Genomic DNA, 24,568 nt, shown 5'->3' on the forward strand with positions numbered 1-24,568 from the left:
ACTACAAAATAATAAATTGTATAAAGAGTAAATAAGATGCTCTTGTTGACCCTTTCTCACCCTACAGGGACAAAGGGACATTGAATTAATGTGAATGGCATCACATTTTAAATTGGTAATTTATTAATATATAATTGTGTGGAACTCTTTTCCACAAGGTATCATTGAGGGCCAGAGGTTAGTAGAGGTCAAAAAGAGATTGGACATTTATTTGGATAATGCAAAATGTACAGTTACATCAGCTGCAAGAGTTTCCCAGTCTGGCTCTATGACTGAGAAGCTGCAGAGACATATATGTCTTCTTATATGTTAATAGAACAGCCAGCTATATAAAAATGTTATAGCTGGTCAAAAAATCAGCAATATGCACTGCGTGGTTCTTGTTCAAAATTTAAATGAAGATTTTTTTTAAAATTAGAAGTCAGTTTTTCCATTGTTGTATTCCATTTCATTTTAATTATTTTGAGATGACATACTTTCACCACTCTGAGGCCAGCAGGCATCTGGAGGACCTCTGAGGGCTGTGATTTGCACTACAGCATGTGTTGCTTTGTGGCAACTCATTAGTCCACAGTTAGGAGTGGTTTTGCTGAGCTCTGGAAAGATAATCAGGCCCCATGCTGTCCCTGTGAGAATGGACAAATAGGGGTTCTTCAAGAATCTAAGAAGTGATGGGATGAGAGTCAGAAGGAGAATGGACAATTTGTTTTCAACCATATCAGAGTGAATTTTTAGAAAACTCTTCAAGTAAACAAATTAGAGGTGGTAATATAACAAGTTAGGATTCCCAGCCAAATAGTCTGTGTTTAACCCAGTATGATATTCAGGGTTTTTATCTTTTTTACATTTTGTTTTACTGTTAACTGTGTGAAATATTTCTTTAAAATGTTATTGTTTTATGTAGTTACAAGCTATATAATAAGCATAATGCATGTTCAGGCATGTCTCATTTAATTACTATTTTACATTGGCTAAATATTAATTAGTGTTGTGTTTTCTAGTCTAATTTGAATCATACTGTTTGTCATGCAGCATGAATGGTATAAGAGAACCAAATAAGTTGTTCCACTAAAAATACTTAAAATTTTTATGTAAATATTCATATATTTGTTTTTAATGATAAAACTTGAAAGGGCCTTCTGTGCTTTAACTGCTCTAGTCTCTGTAGAGTTGTGGATCAGATTTAATTAGATACTTTAGTGTCTGCAGTGATTTTTTATGCTCTGTGTGTCTGCAGCCTTTGAAAAGACCACAAAGAGATTAAGGTTTCAGGTGCTGTGTCATCAGTTTTGATCATGTTACACAACAGAATGCCCTAATGCTTTTAATAATGTAATTTAGTGAATTTAATCCCTATCTAGATATTAGAGAAAAGATGGTGGGGTTTAAAGCTGTAGCTTTTTCTATTATTGCAATTCAGCACCAGCTGCTTCAATAATAGGCACCTACAAATTGAGATATTTATGGTGTCAAAATCATTGAATTTCAGCTTAGGACCTCCTTCAAACTGTGATAAACTTCACAGTGGGCACTACCTAAATATTAATACCAGCTCAGATTTGGTTCCTGTTTACTGAGCTTTCATAATTCAAGTTGCATGTATTTAAATTTTAAAGACATTTTGCCATTCTGACAGCTTCCTGTCCATATTTGAATGTTGCTGACTACAGAAAAGTCCACTCACCTGAAATTGTTTTTGTTTATCATCATGTGTCATCTTTTTATCCATAAAATTGTGTTATATATGTTAATGCAATCGATAATATGGGGGAAAAAAGCAAAGAAACATTAGGATTAAAATATAACCTTCTTTTAAATTAAGATTTCACAGGTTCTTCCTTTTTAAAATAGTTTTGTTAAACAGAAGTGGAAGATCTCTGATTACTTTCTAACATATTTAATTTAACAAAGGGTGAAAAGGTAGTGCTCTTCCTAACTCATATCATTTATTGAAACAAGATTGAGGAAGACAAAAACTGTTCAATATATTATAACAAGATGTTTGCTCAAAGTTAAGTACAAGAAAAATATTATAAAAATTCTTTTTTTAAACATCTCTTGTCCACAGAAATATAAATAATGCAAGTATGATTTTGTGCAAATGGGGAAGATTGTTTTTCTTATACGCTTATTGTATGTGAAACAGAAATTCTGAAAATTTTAAGTATCGTGCAGCTGTTCTGTACATATGCAAGGTAACACATTATGCTTTCTCTCTGGCAGGAGTTAATTCCAGAGTTTTACTACCTACCAGAGATGTTTGTCAACAGTAATGGATATAATCTAGGTGTCAGAGAGGATGAAGTTGTTGTAAATGATGTTGAGCTTCCCCCTTGGGCAAAGAAGCCTGAAGACTTTGTCCGGATCAACAGGATGGTAAGAGAGATTTCAGTTAAGCTTTAGTAACAAGTTCACTCTTCTAACAAGCTAACATATCACTGGCTTTTCACCTCTGCAGAATTAGGGTTAAAATGCAAGAAGAAAAAGTCGGGGAGGAGTTTCCATTCAGCTCTTATTTAATAGGATTCTTTATTGTACAATGATTTTTCTTTAATGAGGACCAATAATGGAATTGTAAATTCGGTTATTTGCTCCCTGAGGAGAAAGCGATTTGATGGGCCTCAGTTGGACAATGTAAAATATTCTGAAGAATTAAGAGCCCAGTCCTGCAAAATACTGAACATTTGCTGCAAATAAACACAATGGGAGTTTGCAGGAAGTACTCAGCTCCTTGCATGATTGGACGCTGTTCAGTTTCCATTCAAAAGGAATTAATTGTTTATGCAGGAATACTGAGCTACTGTGCCAAGTACTATATTTTCTGAACGGGTTTTGCAAAAGTCCCACAAATCACTACCAAGTGTGCAGAATTGTAGCTATGAAACACCATAAAGTGTACTTTTTTGCATAAATAAAATATTTTTCGATAAATTAACATACTTTCAATGGAAAAGATATAGCAGTTTTAAGAGGAGACTGTTTGTTTATTCTTCTCTGTTTTCAGCCATGGTATTTCACCTTCTGGGTATCTACCAAATTATGTTGGTGACAAAGTGGCTTGATTAGTAGTATTAATATGCGTATTTATGCTTTTTCATGAAATAATAATAGAATTTTAGTGGTGCATATTCAGTAATGTTTTCCACTACCTAGATCTTTGTTTTCTCTGATCACATGATCATGATCACATGATCAACACTTGTTTATACTTTGAAAGGCTGTTCATAATAAACCGAGCTTTCAAAAGGTAATCTGACCTTTGATACACATTTTCTCCTAGAATTAAAATCTGTGTTAAGTAAAATTATTCATATTTATTTCATCTGCCTATATTAGCAGGTTTTCTTACATATGTTACTATTTGTTAATGATAAAATGAATAATATGATATATATTTTTAACATTTTTAGAAAAAGGAAGGTATTTCATACACTATATCACAGTTCTCAACAACTTAATTCCTGACTATTTTCCTGAAATGGATCTGAATCAAAATACCCACTACTTACCTGTGCCTACAGATTCCCTCAATATATGCGTACCCAAGAGGTGTATAGATCTGTCTGCTTGGAGACCATTGCCTAAAACACCTTTTAGGAGGAATGCCACTCATCATCTTATTGATTTACCAGTGCTGCAATTTAATTCCTAGAAATATATCTTTTAGGGAACAGTGCTTCTGGGATTCACATAAAAACAGCCCTCTAAAGTTCAAAAGAATAACTGAGTATTAAAACACCTACCCTATTTTATAACAAAACACCAGACACATATGAAAGAGGACAGTCCTGCACTGTTAGGGAGACACTAAATGGTATTTTCCTTCTAAAATATCTGACTGTGAATTTTTTGTTTTATAGACATAGTTATTTTAACAGTCTTTATAAAAGTTAATAGTTACCACAGATAATGGCAATATATGGGTCCCAATCTTAATCTCATCAAATTCAAGAAGAGTGTTATTGTTGACTTCAATGAGAGTAGCAGCAGCTCCGTTTTCTTTGATTCCTTACTGAAAGAAAATAACAAACCACCACCTTTTGGAGAAAATAATTAAACACACACATTATTCAATTCCCACATGAAATTTTAGAAATACTTTTTATTCTTTTATATTAAAATCTGTCTCTCATTTTATATGTTTAAAGGTGTAAAATTTTAAATGGGGAACAAAGACAATATGTGATGAGAAACAGATTGAATGTATGCATGATGTGCTAATCTGTGATTTCTATGCTGCCATTTTGTTTCTGCTTTTGGAAAAATACCTTAAGGTATCTGTAGAGATATTGTGCTGGGATATTAATGGTTGATGGAGAAAACAGCTGTTTGCATGAATGTAAAGTATAGTATTTTTGCCATTTACAATGCTATGCATTTAATAAAGGATTGGAGCTAGAAGTTGGAAACACCTTCCAAATGTTAGGCTTGCAGAGGAAAAAAATGAACTCTGTACATCCATAGGTATGCTCAGACTACTAGATAGGCTAATTTTAGGATTCATGGGTTAGTTGAATTAGGGACTTAAATTGATTGAATACTTATCAGACTCTTAAATCCAAGAACTATCCAATTCACACATCATCCTAACCTACCTGTCTCCCCTGATTTTAGCATCCTACTGTTTTTATCCAGTTCTTGATGGGAGATATTTTCTGGATGACCTTTATTCATCCCAACATCTATTCTACAATGAGTGGTTTAATAGTTGTTAAATATTAAGTTCAGTCCTCCACAAATCCATACAGTTTTTCAGATAGCAGGCCACCAGCCCTTCCTCGTCCTTATTTGGCAATAGCACGGCAGAAAATAGCCTTGGATTGCCAATGCTAATGGAGAAGAGTCTTTAGTCAGCCTGGGTTTCTCAAGCCCCAACATATACAGTTCAGTTAACCAGAAGTAGCAGGACAGGATATTAATGAAATTTACAAATAATACTTAATTGGGAGATGTAAGAAAAGAATAAAAAGGGGGATAGAGAAGTTTGAATAACGGGCAGATAATACATTTGACATTCATCTTGAAAGGGATAAATAGATATTGAATAGGTAGAAAAAATCTGATAAGTAGTAATGCCAAAAGGAAGTTGGGGGTGATAATGAATAGCAAATTTGATATGCAGTTCCATTCGGCACCAAAAAAGGCAAGTGCAATTTTGAGCCCTGTATATGGAATCATTACACACAGAGCACTTGGTCCCTTTATATGACTCTGGTGAGACTGCACCTGGAATGCTGCATTCATTTATGGGCAACTAAAAGGCAGAAGGATATTGACAAATTAGAGCGAGTTCAGAGAAGAGACACAACGTGAATGAGGGTGGGACTATTTAAAGAGAATGCGGAGGGTTTTTTTTTTTAAAGCTAAATGTGTGTTGTGGGCTAACTAATAGTTAAGGCAGGGAAAGCATCTGTAAAAATGGTATAAACACCAAGGAATTTGGAATAATAGGATTGAGCTTAGAAAGGAAAAAAAGCTGATGGATTTATCAGAAAAACTTGATATTGAAATCTATTAGATTATGGAATAGATTTCTAATGTCGCTATCACTTGGCACTTATAAAACTGGATTAGACAGTGTACAAGAAAATGTACTGTAGAAAACATTTCTGAACTGTGAGAGGAGTGGAAGGAGATGCCTTAATGGATCGTACCCATCTTTATTGTCTGATTCTACATGTATTTGTACTGTTCAGCAGATTTATTATTCAAATTGCCCATCTCTAGCCCAAAACTTTGACTTGTCTTACAAAAATCTGTCTAAAGAAAAATATCGCATGAGGGTGGTACCGATATTTCTAAAATGAGGTAAGTTTGCCCCAAGAGCTGGAATTTGTTCAGCAGGCTTAGCAAAATGGATACTGTACATATTTACAGGGAAGCCACAGAAATCTGGAGGCTTTTTCAAGACACTATGATTCTGATCCAGAGCCCATTTAAGTCAATGGGGAGTCTTTCCATTATGTTGGATTGATCCTTATGTGACACCACAAACCATAATGTGGGTATTCAGTATTTTCTAGTTGACAGCATTATAGATATTCATATACATTTTGCTTACCATAGCCATATATAAATTATAATTCTATATATGTGGACAGAAACGCTTATTTACAACTTGCTTATGCATTCATAGATAGTTAAAATAAATAGAAATAAATAAATCAAGAATTTCAGCATTACACACAGAATTTGCTTTAGAGAGATGGCTCTACCATCTAATCTATTGGTTAATAGGCTTTTTAGAATTGGGAAATAATGGGGCTTTGTAGGGTTTTTTCATACTTACTAAATATGTGTACTGTGGTGGAAATGGCTTTCCATTGAAAGAAATGCCCAGGGCTGCCCAGAGAGGAGGGCAAGTGGGGCAATTTGCCCTGGGCCCCGCAGGGGCCCCATGAGCCCTGGCCCAGCAGCAGTCTGGGTCTTCAGCCAGCATTTCAGTGGCGGGGAGCCCTTCAGTTGCTCCGGGTCTTCGGCGGTAGGGGGCCCTTCAGTGCTGCTGAAGACGTGGAGTGACTGAAGGGCCCCCCACTGCCGAAATGCCCCACTAGCCCTGGCGGTCCTGGTGTTTGGTGTCATTTCGGCAGCAGGGGGGCCCTTCAGTGCTGCTGAAGACCCGGAGCGACTGAAGGGCCCCCCGCTGCCGAAATGCCGCCGAACACCCAGACCGCCACCGGGTGAGTACAAACGCCGCAGCTCCCCCACTTTGCCCAGGCCCCCTGAATCCTCTGGGCGGCCCTGGAAATGCCATGAAACTTGTGAAACTTGGTCTAATTAGAAAGCTTGGAAAAGTGATTGTCAGGTTACTTTTAAGAGCTGTTGTGGTACATTCTAAAAGCACTCGATTTATACATCAGGGATTATTGTACCAGTTTAATTTATCCATACATAGCTAGACTGATTACTACTGACTTACTCATGAAACATTAATAAAGCATTGTGTTCAATGCTAACATGATTATGGTCTGACCTCAGTGATGTCACAGAGGACAGAAGCAGTAAGTGTCCCTGATAACATTACCCTAATGCTGGGTTCATCAATCATAATCTACCATTTAAAAAAAAAAAAAAACTTCCACAGATGTGCATCTGTAGTCTTATTCAGCCTCTCAATCCCAGCAGACTTCTGGGTGTTCTGAGAGCCAGAAGTAGAACATATTCAGCCAGTAAGTCAGGCATGTTAAATTGAGGCAAAGAACTCTACTGTGAAACAGTGAAACAAAGCCTTTTTAATAAGCATTTCGTAGTTCAAAAACAAAAGATGTGATCTGCTGTAATTTACATTAATTATAATGATATTTTGATGGTTGAACATGTATGTATTATATTACAAATTATAGTGTTGCATAAAATGCACTTTCTATAAATGACATTTTTAGAAAGACCACTCAGTTTCTGGTTTTTGTAATTCATATTTTGTTACTGTTCTACGTTTGTTATTAAGGATGAATTTTCATCCTTTCTGTAGAATGATTTATATACACAATTTTTGGCTAATATTTACATTTCTGAATCATTTCATGACTACTCAGATGCTTGGGTATTATTTCATGATTAACAAACATTTAATATATAACTTGAAACCTTGGTGCACTCAGGTTTTGGTAGATAGGGTGGTTCAGTGCCTATTTTTCATCTATTGAGAGAAGTTGACAATATTTTGCACTGAGTAAATAGAACATGAAAAAAATTCATTTTGCTGTGTTGGTAATTTTTTTATATTATTTTGTATTATTGTAAGGATTCTTATTTAACACAAAATAAACACATCTAATTCAGAGTGATTTAAATCTAAGCATGACAGCTGCAGTTGCACACAATTATTATTGAGAAAACACATTTTACATTGCAAAAGAAGCCTAATTAACCTTACTATATAGAGAAACCCATTCAGGAAACATCCTCCTGTGGAAAGAGATGACCCCAAAATATCCCAAATGCATTGAATACAATTCTGCTCAACCGTTATTAGACAATCACCTTCCTTAAACAACCAATTCTTTTCAAATTGCAGTATGTTTCATGTTTTAAGGCCAGAGAAGAAGAGGTTATTATAGTAATCAAGACAGGAAGTGTCTGGGGTCTGAACCTAGAGTGTTATCTGTGTTGAAGAGAGAAAAGTTTGGATCTTAGAAATGTTGACTAGGAGGAATCAGCACAATTTGTACACCATTTGGATGTGCCATCATTAAAAAAAAAATCTTTTTACCATAAAGAACAAAACATGAAGGAAAAAATGTGACTGGGCGGTAGGATGTCTCCATTTGAAGATGAAGCTTCCATCATATGTAGCAGAGCCCCAAACAAATTTAATTCTAGACCTCCCTCAAATAAAATCTTACTTTGTTTATGTGTATTTTTGAATTATGGACAGAGAACGCACTTAGTAATAACTGGTTGCCATTTAAGAGTAAACATCTATAATAGTTATTAATTATTGCTATGTTCCCGTTAGACATAAATCATGAACATTTTATTTATTTATTTAAAAATATATTTACTTGTATTTCAGGCTGGAAACATGCGTGGCAGTGCCAGCCATAAAAGAATGATTATGCTGAAATGGCCCTTGAACATTGTGTTTTATAATAATAAGCATGATATATCTTAAAGATATTTTATTACTGTTGTGTGTGTTATGTTACAATTGTACCTGGAAATTAATTATTACATTAACACAGAAAATTCCGTCACCCTGTTTTCCCTACGCTATTTCACATATCCTCCAGGAAACTGACACACACATTGTTAGTATTTCATGAGTATAGTGACTTTTCAAACGAGAAAAGGGTTGGGGGTTTGGTAGACCAAATTAGGGAAAAGGAGTCTGTATCATGAATAGCATTAGTAAATGTACAGTACAAAGAGAGGTAGACAAACAGGACATCAAGACTGAGGCCTGGTCTACACTAGGCGTTTAAACCGGTTTTAGGAGCATAAAACCGATTTAACGCCACACCCGTCCACACTGAGAGGCCCTTTATATCGGTATAAAGGGCTCTTTAAACCGGTTTCTGTACTCCTCCCTAACGAGAGGAGTAGCGCTAGTATCGGAATTACCATATCAGATTAGGGTTAGTGTGGCCGCAGATCGACGGTATTGGCCTCCGGGCGGTATCCCACAGTGCACCACTGACCGCTCTGGACAGCAATCTGAACTCGGATGCAGTGGCCAGGTAGACAGGAAAAGCCCCGCGAACTTTTGAATATTTCCTGTTTGCCTAGCATGGAGCTCAGATCAGCACGTGTGGCGATGCAGTTAAAAATCAAAATAAAGAAAGAGCTCCCGCATGGACCATGCGGATGTGATCGCTGTAAGGGCAGGCAAATCTGTTCTATCAGCGCTCCGTTACAGAAGACGAAATTCAAAATCATTTTTAAAATATCTCCAGACAGACGCCATAGCAGGGGCTCAGCGCACTGCTGCGTGACAAATGTAACGGAAAGCCAAAGAATCAAATGGACGCTCATGGACTGGAGGACTCAAGCTATCCCAGAGTTCCTGCAGTCTCCGAAAAGTATTTGCATTCTTGGCTGAGCTCCAAATGCTTCTAGGGTCAAACATAGTGTCCGCGGTGGGTCAGGGCATAGCTCGGCAATTTACGCAACCCCCCACCCACCCCCAGAAGTGAAAGGGAAAACAATCCTCTCTTGACTCTTTAACATGTCACCCTATCTTTACTGAATGCTGCAGATAGACCCGATGCTGCAGCACTCAACACCAACATCCTTGCTCCCACCTCCCCCGCTATGGGTGGCTGATGGTGCAATATGACTGGTATCCGTCCTCATCATCATGAGCTTTTTGGCATGTGGTGCAGTGCAAAAGGACTGGTAACCATGCCGACTAGCATCTGTCAGGTCCCCCAATGTCATGTGCACCTAATTTTTCATGGTAGATGGTGCAGTATGGTTGATAACCGTCTTCATCATAGCAACAGGGGGCTGAGCTTCATCAGCCCCCACCCTTCATGTGTAAAGAAAAGATTCAATTGCCCCTGGACTAGCAGCAGGATGCTGGGCTCCTCTCCTCCACACTCCTTAATGTCCTGTCTGGACTATCATAGCAGCTGGAGGCTGCCTTCCACTCATTTATCACTAACAAGTCACTGTGTCTTATTCCTGCATTCTTTATTACTTCATCACACAAGTGGGGGGACACTGCTATGGTAGCCCAGGAAGGCTGTGGGAAGAACGGAATCAACAGGTGGGGTTGTTGCAGGAGCACCCCCTGTGAATAGCATACAGATCATCATTCCTGCAGGATCTGACACAGAGCAGCTGTGCTCTCTGGTTCTATGATACAGTGGTTCTCTAGTACACTTGCCCATATTCTAGGCAGGACTGATTCTGTTTTTTGATACCATAAAGGAGGGATTGACTCAGGGAGTCATTCCCAATTTTGGCTTTTGCACCCCTGGCTAAGAGCAGCCAGGGGCACTTATGACAGCAACAGATGGCGCAGTGCAAAAGGACTGGTAACCATGATCATCTTTTTACCAATTTATGGATTGGTAGATGGTACAGTATGGTTGGTAACCATCTCTGCTGTCATGCAAAAGCAAAAGCATGCTGCTGTGTAGCGCTGCTGAATCGCCTCTGTCAGCGGCATCTAGCACACATACGGTGACAGTCACAAAAGGCAAAACAGGCTCCATGATTGCCAGGCTATGGCATCTGCCAGGGCAATCCAGGGAAAAAAGCCGCGAAATGCTTGTCTGCCGTTGCTTTCCCGGAGGAAGGAGTGACTGACGACATTTACCCAGAACCACCCGCAACAATGATTTTTGCCCCATCAGGCACTGGGATCTCAACCCGGAAATAAGGCTGCGGGAACTGTGGGATAGCTAGGGAATAGCTACCCACAGTGCAACGCTCCAGAAATCGACGCTAGCCTCGGACCGTGGACGCACACCACCGAATTAATGTGCTTAGTATGGCCGCGCGCACTCGATTTTATAAAATCTGTTTTACAAAACCGGTTTATTCAAATTCGGAATAGTCCCGTAGTGTAGACGTACCCTGACAGTCGAAAAAGTCATACCTATGCCAAATCCAGATTGTAAAAGGTTGAAAGGATATCTGGGTTTCCAAAGGATACCTCTGTTGCCTTGTCACAGTCATTTCAATAATCTGTACCAAAAAGGGAAGACTGTAGTCAGGGCAATAAGTGGTAAAATTGTCAGAGTCAATAGTACATTTGTTGAGCAAGGCCCTAACATCTGCTTGTTCAAGGAAAATTGAGGCCCTGCCCTCCCATAGGACCCAGTACTTCCCCACTTGATTATATTATACATGAATACAGGTTGAAGTTGCCACACAGCATCTCTAGAACTTCACTGAGGAAAACTGGACAGAATTTGGCCTTGCATTGTTCCTTCCAGATATTGATCTGCCACCACAAAAATATCTAAATGAGCTACGTATGCAAATGCTGACTCTTAGGGCACAGAAGTCCCAAAATTCTTCACCCTGAAAATGTCATGTATTTGGAATTAATCTCTACTCATACTTTTCTAACTTAAAGGTATTAGTAATAAAGCTGATTTTTTTTCTTTTGTTTTTTTGGGTTGGGTTTTTTTTGGAAAAAAAATAGTCTATTTGCCAAAAAATCCAGTTTCAGTTTGATCACAGCATTTGTGTATTCGGGTCAAACTCAGCAAATAGTTTAATCAGAATAAAAAAAGATGGGGAGGAGAGGTAATTCTGAAAACACCTAAAAATGTTTCATTTAAAAATTTAGCTATTTTGGATCAACACAAATTTTTGTTTCTAATTTTTCAGGTTAGCCACCAAACCAAAAAATCAATATTTTGCCCATCTCTAACTAGTAGTAGAATTATATTATTATAATTCAAATTTATATAAGGTGTTGTAATGTAGGGACACAGATATATCCAATGCCAAAAGTGTTAGGAATTGTTTGAAAACTTAGAATCCTTTGGGAACTCTAAAGTCTCTAAATCAAAATAATGAAAGATTCAAGTCCTCACAAATCTCCCACAAGCTCCTACCACATTTAGTCATACAGCACTTTAATGGGATTTTTCACATACTCAGTATAATAACTATGCTTGTTGAATTTTAAAAAAGCAGACAAAAGATATGAAATTCTATTATTAAAAAGAAGCTCATGTGTGCTTCTTAGAATAGAGAAATTATTAAAGAACAGTTAATCCGTGTGAAAATATGACCGCATCAAAACTGCCAGTGTTAGTAAGACTTACTCTGGAATGATGAGCTGCTGAGTAAGTACTGGTCATGCGAGTTAAAACATACACAACCAACTCTTCCAACAATGGTGGGGGAGGGGAAAATATTAGAGATGGTGAAAAAATAGTGTGTTGTCATACAGCTTACAAACAAGCAGACAGAATTAAGGTCGCATAGACAATCTGATTTTTGGGTGCTTTACTTTGCAGCCTAAATAACATTTTTAATGTATTTTTCTATGTCACTTCCTAGGATTTTTTTTTCTTCAAATGAAAGAGGTAAAAACAAAATTCTCTTGTTTAGCTGCATCACATCTTACATCATTAGCTTGGTTTGAACCCTGAACTTTCTACACTGCAGCACATACTTCTACAACGTGAGCTCCAGGACTAAGTACATTAACTGGCTGCAGTAGAAGATGTTAAAACCTGCCTGTTAAAACGAAGCTCATTTATGCTTAATATGATACAGAAGTTATTAAAGAACAACTCATCCACATGAAAATAGTATCTCTTCAAAACTGCCATTGTCAGTAAGACTTGGTTTAGAATGCTGAACTGGTAGGGCGAAGTGCTGAGTTGGAGGAACCGGGGCCACCTCTCTCTACTTTTCCCTCTCCCCAGGAGATGAGGGAGCTCCTGCCCCATGTGGTGCACCAGAGGGGAGATGGGCTATTAGTTTGTGGGGTGGTGAGGGAGAGCCTGGCCCAGGTTTCTTCCCCTTCCCCCTGCTATAGCTGCTCTGGCCACTGCAGTTTGTGGTGGTGGGGCTGCTGCAACTGGTTTGGCAGAAGCACAGGCACAGTAGTTCAGAATGTGTGTATTCAGTTCTCATTTTGCAGGCTGCCACCATTTCCGTGAGAGAAGAGAAGTGATGATTTTCAAAAATTTCTCTCTCAGTAAAATGTGAATAAAATTTCTTAGGACAGACAAAAGGCAATCCTCTAGCCCAGAAACAGTCCCCCTGCTGAATATTAACCCACAGCAGGTTAGACACCTGTTAGGTTAAGAAAGGGTGGTTAGGCTTTAATATCGCAACTTATGTAAGCTTGTGGCAGATGTCCAGCACAGGTACTCCATACGGCACACACAGAATTATCAGATAAAACTAATTGGTAAAAGATTTAAAGGAGCAGAGAAAAGGGGGCTTCGGGCTCTTTTGATTGGTACATCAGGGAATATAAGAATGGCCATTCTGGGTCAGATCAATGGTCCATCTAGCCCAGTATCCTGTCTTCCGACAGTGGCCAATGCCAGGTGCATCAGAGGAAATGAACAGAGCAGGCAATCATCGAGTGATCCATCCCCTGTCACCCATTCCCTTCTTCCGGCAGTCAGGGGCTAAGGGCACCCAGAGCATAGGGTTGCATCCCTGACCATCTTGGATAATAGCCGTTGGTGGGCCTATCCTCCATGAACTTAACTAATTCTTTTTTAAACCCCATTATAGTTTTAACCTTCACAACATCCTCTGGCAACTAGTTCCATGGCTAGACTGTGCATTGTGTGAAGAAATATTCCTTATCTTTGTTTGAAACCTGCTGCCTGTTAATTTCATTGGGTGACCCCTACTTCTTGTGTTATGTGAAGGAGTAAATAACACTTCCTTATTCACTTTCTCCACACCAGTCAGGATTTTATAGATCTCTACCTTATCTCCCCACTTTTCCAAGCTGAAAATTCCCAGTCTTTTTAGTCGCCCTTCATATGGAAGCTGTTCCATACCCTTAATCATTTTTGTTGCCTGTCTCTGTACCTTTTTCAATTCTAATATATCTTTTATGAGATGGGGTGATAAGAACTGCATGCAGTATTCAAGGTGTGAATGTACCGTGAATTTATATAGTGGCATCACGATATTTTATGCCTTATTATCTATCCCTTTCCTAATGGTTCCTAGTATTCCATTCACTTTTTTTTGCTGCACATTCAGTGGATGTTTTCAGGGGACTATCCACAATGACTCCAAGATCTCTTTCTTGAGCAGTAACAGCTAATTTAGATCCCATCATTTTGTATATATAGTTGGGATTATGTTTTCCAATGTGACTTTCTTTGCATCTACCATTTTCTTCCCCAGTCACCCAGTTTTGTGAGATCCCATTGTAACTCTTTGCAATCTGCTTTGGACTTACCTATTTTGAGTAATTTTGTATTGTCTTCAAATTTTGCCACCTCACTGTTTACCCCTTTTCCCAGATCATTTATGAATATGTTAAATAGGACTGGGCCCAGTACAGATCCCTGGGGGACACCACTATTTACCTCTCTCCATTCTGAAAACTGACCATTTATTCCTACCCTTTCTTTCCTATCTTTTAACCAGTTACCAATCCATGAGAGAACCTTCCCTCTTATCCCATGACTGCTTATTTTGCTTGAGAGCCTTTGGTGAGGGACCTTGTCAAAGGCTTTCTGAAAATCTAAATACACTATATCGACTGGATCGCTGTTGTCCACATGCTTGTTGACCCCCTCAAAGAATTCTAGTAGATTGGTGAGGCATGATTTCCCTTTACAAAAATCATGTTGACTATTTCCCAACAAATTATGTTCATCTATGTGTCTGATAATTCTGTTCTTTACTATAGTTTCAACCATTTGCCTGGTACTGAAGTTAGGCTTACTGGCCTGTAAATGCCAGAATCACCTCTGGAGCCTTTTTTAAAAATCAGTGTCACATTAGCTATCCTCCAGTCATCTGGTATAGAGGCTGATTTAGATGATAGGTTACATCCCACAATTGGTAGTTCTGCAATTTCATATTTAGTTCCTTCAGAACTCTTGGGTGAATACCATCTGTTCCTAGTGATTTATAGTATTACTGTTTGTTTTATCATTTTTTCTAAAACCTCCTCTATTGACACCTCAATCTTGGACAGTTCCTGAGATTTGTCACCTAAAAGAAATGGCTCAGATGTGGAAATGTCCTTCACCCTCTGCAGTGAAGACCGATGCAAAGAATTCATTTAGTTTCTCCGCAGTGGCCTTGTCTTCCTTGAGTGCTCCTTTAGCACCTCTATCATCCAGTGGCCTCAGTGATTGTTTGGCAGGCTTCCTGCTTCTGATGTACTTAAAAAATTCAAACACCCCCTTTTTTAGCCCCCCTAATCCTCATAAGTGAGAGAAGTGGTGGAAGGGTCCCAGCAGCAGGATGGGTGGCACCAGTATTGGAAAGAGAGAGGGCTGACAGCAGCCTCTTGAGTATATAGAAATGTATGTGGAATTACCTGCACTGTGCACTTTTATCTTCTGAGTACTCCCAGATTTTTAAGAATAAATTTGTGGCCTAATTAAAATCACATCTGGTGCTTCCTGTCTTTTTTCCGGCATAGCCAGACAAAGGAAAATGTTAAGCAACCTAAATATAGGGGGTTGCTGCCAGCTCCCCCTATAATTAGTGATTAACTGAAAACCTGATTTAAGTGGTTATGTTGATGCTGGTTTTATTTTCAAGAAATTAAAGATGATTATAGGTTATTTAGAAGTGCTAATTTAAGAGCCTAATTCCTTTACTCCAGATAAGTAAATATCTTCATTTTAAAGCTAGCCGGACACATTCAGCCAGATAATGACACAATTCATTGAGTTGCAGCTGTATATTAAAAAAATTTTTAATGTGGCTATACTAATGTTGCATTTTGAGAAGCTGGGCCTAAAACTGTTATGTTCTTGCCCTCTACATTATTTTCTTCTTCAGAAGATCCTTCAGGTTCATATTCTGTATATGGAATAAGGCATAAAATATTCAAAATATTCAGCAAAAAGGAATAAAACATAAAACAATGAAAAACATCCTATTCTCAGGCTACTTTCAGATTCTCGGCATAAATCAGTGCAGCACTTAATGTATGCGACAGCCTTATCACAATCGTTTATATTTTTAACTGCTCTAGAGCTCCATATCTAGGTTTGGGCAGAAAGAGAAAGAGAGAATGTATAGTGCCAACATGGAGAACAACACTGATCATGAGACAGATGTGCTTGCTTGAATGAAAGAACCACAACCTTTGTCACATGGCTAATAATGTTAACTCCCATATCCTGTAGATCTCCAGGGCTAACAAGAAGTTGCTTCACATCAGTGGGTCTCCAACACCCAAGCACAGTTTCTAGCACAGGATTTCTTGACCTGGACCAGAGCTATGACATTGCACAAAAGGTTCCCAAGCACCAAATGACAGTAGCTATGTTTGTTCAAATCATGGCCCATTCTGGCATCAGCCACTCTTTCACATATGGGCTTGTTGAGCTTTATAATATGACTTTCACTTTCCTTTTGCATTTAACCTATGTTTTGGCAGTTTTGGTAATGGATAACAATTTCGTAAGACTATGTCCATTATCATTCTTGGCAAGGACAAGCCAATGGCCTTTACTGGAGCTACAGTAGTGAATGTAGATCACATATATAACGAAGAAGAATGTTTATGAACTGGATCATCAGATCCAAATCTCCAAAAGCTGTCCAGTTCTGGATTTTGTGGCTCAGGCACATGGTTGCCAATTTTTGTTGGACATATTCCTGGAGGTTTCCTCACATGACATAATATTTAGTTAAAGATTAATCTTTAATTCCTGGAGACTCCAGAACAATCCTGGAGGGTTGGCAACCCTACTCAGGCATGTTTTCATAAGATGGGCCTGAAACAGAGCACTTGATCTGAATTTTGTAGAAGTTTGCATCTGTATCCAAACTTAACATTCTTCTTTGAGTTCTATATGTATTCCACACGTAGGTGCGTGTGCATGCCATGTGTGCAAGTCTGGAAATTCTAGCAAGCAGTGTCTGTTGGCCTGCACATGCACAGTAATTCACCTCATGCTCCAGACCGAGGTCATAAGAGGCAATGCAGGCCGACACCTCTCCAGTTCCTTCTTACTCCCATATGGCCTGAGTCAGAATCCCTGCATCCACACATTTCTCCAGCTTTTATTATTATTATTCACTAAACAAATTTGTAAATAGTTTATTGTACATATTAGCATAGTTAAAGTTTTAGTATAATTAATATAGGTAGTTTTTCTCCCCATACCAGGGACTTGGGCATTCTGCCAGCAACACCCAGCCAACCTCCTGTGTAAACCACAAAGGATTCAGAGGCCTCTGTTTTCAGTCACCTCTGCTGCCATGAACTCTTCCCATTCCCAGCCACTTGCTAAGGGCTGCTTTTTGATGTCGTGGTCAAGATCCACCCACCGATATTGGTGACATCCAATATACCCACATTATTCTGAGGGATGCCCTGCAGGTTTTGCACACAGTTGGGACTCCATAACGACAGACTGTTGGGTCTTATAAATTATCCATTAAGGATACCACATAGAGTTTCTTTCCCTCCCTCCATCCATGCAAACTTCCTTCCTGGATCCCCTTCAGGGATCACTGTCATGAGGTGATTCTTCGCCAGGAGGCAGACTCCGTCCTCCTGTGATTGGCAATAGAGTGAATGACACCTCAATATCAAGGAAGAGGTTTCTATTCCCCCTGACTTCTTGGTCCCCCAAAAAGACAGAGACCCCTTCTGGACCATGAACAACTGAACATTTTATTCAAAAGTCAAAGTTCAGCATGGTTACACTAGTATTGATGATACCAAACTATAACTCCAAGGAGGCACCACGGCAGGATATCCAAATTGAAATATTTCACTTTTTGACTGTTTTTGACCAAAAAAAATCAAAATTTTGACAGAAAGGAGGCAACTATTACAAAACCATTTGTTTAGTTGAAACAATTTTCCCCCAAAAATAATTTTACTGTAAAATTTTCGACCAGTCCTAGTAACTGGTATAACAAATCCGTTAATGTAACCTTTTAATGCTTACATACACACTAAGAACCTGTAGAAGAGAACTGTGTATGTTTCCAGATAATAGCCTGTGGGCAAGCAAGATAAGTGGTTTGCTAGTGGAAGGAATTTAAGGGCATCCTGTGCCTTCTCTGAGCCTTTCAAAGCTCCCAATGCTGGCAGTGACATCTAAAGGTAGGTAGATGTTTCTCTGTAATAAAGAGGCCAAGCTCAAACTTTATTGCTATCATCACTTCTATGGCTGCAATTTAGAACCTTCTCCTCACCACTTGTGTTGCACAGAGTAATGTCCTTTAATTTTTTTCACAATATGATTCGTTGAATGGTTGTTTAATGTTTGTTTGAAGGTCTTCAGATATATACTGTAAGTATGAACAAGAATTGTAGCGCTGTACAGGTCAGTTTCTTCATCCAATAAGAAAAGTGAAGACAGAATTTAAGCATGTAAATGTGAGAAACAATATTTTTCCCTGACTTTGAATTTCATTTCCAGGCGCTGGAAAGTGAGTTTGTATCATGCCAGCTTCATCAATGGATTGACCTTATATTTGGCTACAAGCAACGAGGACCAGAAGCAGTGCGTGCACTCAATGTTTTCCACTATCTAACATATGAAGGCTCTGTGAATCTGGATAGTATCACTGATCCTGTCCTCAGGGAGGTAAGCATTTACTATCATGTCATTCTAAAAACTGCCGTCATCTCCCAGGCATCATTAATGTATCATCTTTTTTTAGTTTAAAAAATAATCCTTTTTGGTTTGATTTTATTGACTTTATTCAGAACTTGGGATTCTAGATGATTCCAAAAATGGAAAGTCAAGTATGTTTAAATGTCAGAGATGTAGTTGCTGGGGAGTATTTTCTTTGCTAGGAAGCACTGTCATATATAATACAGTTAATATGCACTCCATTTATTATAGCGCAAGTTATGCTCTACAAAATGAACCATCTTTACAATTAGCATCTGATAGATTCACTTAGTAAAACTGAAAAGTTGAAATAAAAAGATTACTTTGCACTGTGGTCATGAGTCAGAGGAAAACGCCTAACATTTCCAGATAATGCAAAACCAATTATGTGCATCAATAGAATTATACTTTACAGGCTGACAAATAGAATTAGTTCAAATTACTTTAGTTTTTCTTTCTGTAATGTACAATCAAATGTTACCATTAAAGGAGGTTTTTAGGTTTAATTTTTTGTGTGTGTTGTGTTGTTTTGTGGGATTTTTTGTGTGGGTGTTTTGTTCAACTATGTTTACACTAGCCATCTGGGCAGAATCATGTTGCTATCCTCATATGTGTTTTATTTACAGTCAATGTGCTTGTTTTTAGTAAAATTATTAAGAATTATTGCTATAAATATCATTCATGCATTGGGTAAAATGATTAAAAATTAAGTGAAAAGTGTGAAGATACAACAGCTGCTAGATGAGTGCTGCTGTGATGAAGCTATACACACAATCGTCCATTCCCCCAGATATCTACCATCTGTTGTATGCAAAACAGTAATAATTTATACACTACCAGGCTTTGGAATTGTTTTTTTCGGGGGGAGGGAGAGATGAGTTGTTTTTGTTTTGTGTTTTTTTGTTTTTAATCTTGAAGACAGAAAACTAGTAGATTGTGAAAAAGAAACAGCCATCAAAGAAACATTTGGATTCAGTGAGGCTAATTTTTTGGAATAATGCATTTGAATGTCATTTTACCATTTAGATTGCTAACCAAGAATAGAGACACTAAAAAAAAATCTGATCATTAGATTCTTAGAGCTAGAACTTCAGAAGGTGTATTTTAAGGACCAGATCCTGCAAACATTTATTCTAATACCCCATTTTAAGCATTTGATGAGACCCATTGACTCCAATGGGACTACTCAAGTGCTTAAAATTAAGTACCTGCATAATTGTTTGCAGATTCCAGAGACTTAGAGCATAATTAGAGGCAATAAAATGCAGATCTGCATGCACAAAAGAACAATACTTTTTGAAAGTATAAATAAGGTGCTTATGCAATGAAAGCAAAGGAGTGCAATACTTAGTAGTTCAATATGACTAGTAACTGTGCAATAATAGAGGTAATGCAATACATAAGGCCCTGATTTGCATGGACAGACCTTTGTGTCTGACTTCAAGGGCCTCCCCACAAAGGGTGGCTTGTAGGATTGAGGTCAGTGTGCTTTGCTTAACATCTTGTGACATGATGAGCATCTTCAACTCTCTTGTGAGCTTAGTTACATGCACAATTTATTGTCAGGATTTTTTTTAAAAATCAGGGAGATGTTTTTGTGCTCCCACATACACATCTAACCCATGCCCCCTTAGTCATTAACATATATGTCTCTTCTTTCTTGTGCTTCCCTGTGCACTCTAAACCACTTCTCACAGCTCCATTTTCTTCTTCATTCCACACACAAGAAGAACATTTTCACATGAAAGGTTATTTTTAGTGATGAGAGCAAAATGTTCAATTTAAAAGAGGAAAGAAATCTGAATGCCCTTCAGTTCCTCATAAATAGTTTGTCATACCTAGACACATAACATACTTGTTCGCAGTGGTGAGCTGGAGCCGATTCCCACCGGTTCGCGGGAACCAGTTGTTAAATTTAGAAGCCCTTTTTGAACCGGTTGTCCCGGACAACCGGTTCTAAAAGGGCTTCTAAATTTAACAACTGGTTCCCGCGAACCGGTGGGAATCGGCTCCAGCTCACCTCACTCCACCTCTGCCTCCTCCCCTGAACGCTCCCGAGGCTTCTCTCCCCCTCCCCGGCTTCCCGCAAATCAGCTGTTCGCGTGGGAAGCCTGGGAAAACTGAGGAGGAAGCAGCGGCTTACTGCAGGTGAGCTGGGGCAGGGGGGCGGGGGTGCGAGGAGGGCTCCAGGTGCCGCATGGCTCCGGGCTGGCCCCCGACCCCATCCCCGGGTGGCACGGCTCTGGCTCAGTCCTGACCGCGGCCAGCTGGGGGGCGCAGCTCCGGCCCGGTCCCGACCTCGGCTGGCTGGGCGGCGCGGCTCCGGCCCGGCCCCGGCCAGCTGGGTGCCCCGACTCCGGCCCTGGCCAAGCGCCCCGGCTCCGGTCACAACCCCAGCCGAATGGCCCAGCCTGGCCCCAGCCTGGCCCGGCCGGCCCCCATCTCCATGCAGCGTGGTAAGGGAGCAGAGAGCATGGAGGGGGTGTTGGTTAGAGGGCAGGGGAGTTGGGGGGGTGGATCGGGGTCGAGGCGGTCAGAGGGCAGGGAACAGGGGGATTGAATGGGGGCAAGGGTCCCGGGGGGGCAGTCAGGAAGGAGCAGGGGTTGGACGGGGCGGCAGGGGGCAGTCAGGGGACAGGGAAGGGGGGTGGATGGGGCAAGGGTCTGGGGGGGGCCATCAAGGAATGTGGGGGGTTTCATGGGGCAGGATTCCCAGGGAGGGCATGACCCCCTCATGGGGTGAGGAGGAGGGAACCGGTTGTTAATATTTTGGCAGCTCATCACTGCTTGTTCCTCTAAAAGACTTCAAATACTAATTCTGCTCTGTATTCTTTGCAGAGTAAAAATACCTTCTTGTTCACTTTTTGCCCATATGCGATCACACATACAAGATCATATGGATATATACAAGCAGATTTGGAGGCTTTTCAGATTTATTTGAACTATAAGCATAAATGGTATATAGGTTCTCTGTCCAATAAAAAGGTATTTGATATCTGGATCAGTATTTATTAGAAGTTCAGGCATGGATGATATGTTTTTATTACAACTGCACATTTTAGTAGTTATTTGCTTTCTTCTGTAAAAAAAATGGACTTTTATGTTTTTAAATGCCATTTTCTTATTTTAACAATTGATTTTAGCAGATAGTCCACTGAACAATATATAAGCAAGAAGGTATGTTTTAAACCCCATAAAATATACATACATAAACACTAGAAAATCAAATTCCTTTTTGTCATATGTATTATACCACAGCAGGTTGTGAACTGTTGTGCTTGATATTTTAACTTGGCAATAGTTAAATATAAAAGATCTTTTTAAAGAAAAGTTGAACATTTTCTCAGTACAATAACTGCTGTTAAAAGTCTGCCATTGGTCACAAAGCAACATCATCAACACAGGTTGGCTGAATAAAAGATCATTTCTTACTGCCTTTCCCACCCCCAATGTCAATTTGTCCACAAATAAAAGGTGAGAACAGCAAATCAGCAGATCGGTGAGGTAAGATAAAAACCTCCCAGTCATAAAAGGGAATTCTTCCCCTCCATCCTGGCTGGGGGTTTAAATCATTATTTGCCCTGCATCCCCAGCTCCTGCCTTTGTTTAGGGGGAAAAATATCTTCTAGGTAAAAACACTTTTGTGTTCAGCAAGAGAGAACCAGATCCCCACACCTAACTAATTATTTTTGTGCTATCTTTCAGTATAGATGGCCCAATGCCTCAAATTTGAACACTCCCCCAATTTTAGAGGAGGGTTCAAGATCCAGATCCAAATCCATGACCCTCTTTGTCATTTGGGAACACAACAAAGTTAGCACTCTGTCACCTTTTGATAATATTCACTCTTATGAAAGTACATTAGTGTCCCAACTGACCATATAGTTGCCAGTTTGTGCACACAACTGAGCACACTATTTTCACATATTTGCTGTTTTGCAGAAATCCTGCCTTAGCACTCAGCTTGAGTGCCTCAGTTGAACACTGGAGGTGGCATTCACAAGGGGGACTTGGGTGCTGCCATGTTCCGCATTGTAGTATCTAACTTTTAGGTGCCCTGTCACCATGTGGAATTCACAAACTGAGGTGCCCAGACCCCCTATACAAGCAAGGGTGCTAGAATTTTTATAGTTGAGGTGCTGAGAACCATTGAACCAAACTTTAAACCCTGTATATGATGGAAACCACTTCAAGCCAGGCGGTGTGGCAGCACACACACACCCTAGTACCAGCACCTATGTATGCAAGGCAAGAGGAGAGTTAGGTGCCTAAGAATGGGATTCACAAAAGACGTCATGCTGAGAGGAGAGCTGCCTGAGCTAACCCATAGGAAATGCCAAGGAGATGGGTGAGGCCTATACCCCATCCATCAAAGGATGCTAGGTGCCTAACTCAGGGACAAAGGGAGGTGCTTTTCTCCACTTGGGATTCAGCCATCAACCCTTTCCTGGAGTTAGGTGCCTAAGACAGGTCAGCACTTTTTGAAGAAAAACAAAGGATGGGGAGCTGTAATAATAGCCCTTTAATAACTTTTAGCGTAGTGGTTAGGCCATGTACTCAGGACTTGGAAGACTTGTGTTCAATTCCCCTTTTGCAGAGCAGGGATTTGAACTTGGATCTCCCTTTTCCTAAGGAGTGCTCTAACCACTGGTCTATGGGGAATTTTATGACAGGGCTCTCTAAATCTCTCCAGCTGAATTTTTTCCACTGAGTATAAATACTCCAGTAGCAACTGCACCAGAGAGAAAATTAAAATGCAACCATAGCCTAGCTGTAGCCTCTGCTAGGAGGTGAAAGAACCAATTTTTTAACCAGATTTTTAAACCAATGTTTAAATCTCTGCTGTACATCAGGCAAAGGGGTGAATTGAACCCCAGATCTCCTAGGTAAATGCTCTAAATACTGGGCCACCACCACCACTTATTCCTCATTCTGCACATTTTATGTAGGTTTAAGCATGTTCTGAGCACATCTACCAGATGGGGCCCCAGGGGTAAACTAGGAGGAGAATGCCTAGTTTGTGAATCACAATTTGGCGTAGGTGTGAGTTAGGCACTGAGCTACTGGAGAGCATCAAAACTGAAGTGACTGTGTGCATATCCAGCTGCTGAAATTTAGTCTCCTCAGGGACTTTAATAGCAGAAACATAGATCCCTAGGGATGTTGGGCAGCTGCTCAGCAGGGGTTTTGTGAATCCCAGTGTCACCTAAATGACTTAGGTGCCAAAAGTGGCAGTTAGACACCTAAATCCTGATATCCTTGTGTATACCAACTGGGCAATCCTGTGGAGTTATTTCAAGGTGGTCATGCTTCAGCCTTCTCTAAAGACTAGCTTTAGCACTCCTCTATCTGGGTGAAAAAAACCAGAGGATTCATGCAATGAGAAAATGATGGCCCATCCTTGTCTTTTAAATGACCCTTTTTCCCACAGACAAATATGGCTACACTCGGAGCCCCTTGAAAGTTGTGCTCCATGCAGCACAGGGAGAAGGCACATGCTTATGGATCTTCCCCATACTCTATCACCATCTAGTGCAGAAGAACCTCCCTGGCCCCATTATTAGTGGTCCCTCCATCTGCCCCGTTATGAATATCATGTAGGGTGACCACCCATCCCAAATTGGGTGGCACAGTCCTGAAATGCAGAGTTCAAATCCTGGTCCTGGGCTGAATGACTTCAGGACAGCATTTGTCCTGGATTCCCTGTGGCACTGCTCAGCACTTGCCTGAGGTGCAAGGGGGCGCCAGCCTCTTTCTGGTGGGGGAGCTGAGGTGGGCCTTAGCCCCACCTCGCCATGATGCTCCACCCTCTGCTCCTCCTTTCTTCCTGAGGTCTCGCCCCCCTGGCC

At 39.9% G+C, this 24,568-nt stretch overlaps 1 protein-coding gene across 6 annotated transcripts in view; it reads left to right on the top strand.

Annotated features, from left to right (window-relative positions):
• The window catches only part of NBEA (neurobeachin), an 831,523-nt gene that overhangs the window by 746,257 nt on the left and 60,698 nt on the right, over positions 1 to 24,568 (top strand). For all 6 annotated transcript variants that reach the window (XM_039530859.1, XM_039530876.1, XM_039530902.1 and 3 more), the window contains 2 exons: positions 2,224 to 2,376; positions 18,522 to 18,689. In XM_039530859.1, the coding sequence (XP_039386793.1) occupies positions 2,224 to 2,376; positions 18,522 to 18,689 (321 nt within the window). The remainder of the gene's footprint in view (positions 1 to 2,223; positions 2,377 to 18,521; positions 18,690 to 24,568) is intronic.

This window comes from Mauremys reevesii, linkage group 1 (assembly GCF_016161935.1).
Source record: "Mauremys reevesii isolate NIE-2019 linkage group 1, ASM1616193v1, whole genome shotgun sequence".
NCBI classification, from domain to species: domain Eukaryota; kingdom Metazoa; phylum Chordata; order Testudines; family Geoemydidae; genus Mauremys; species Mauremys reevesii.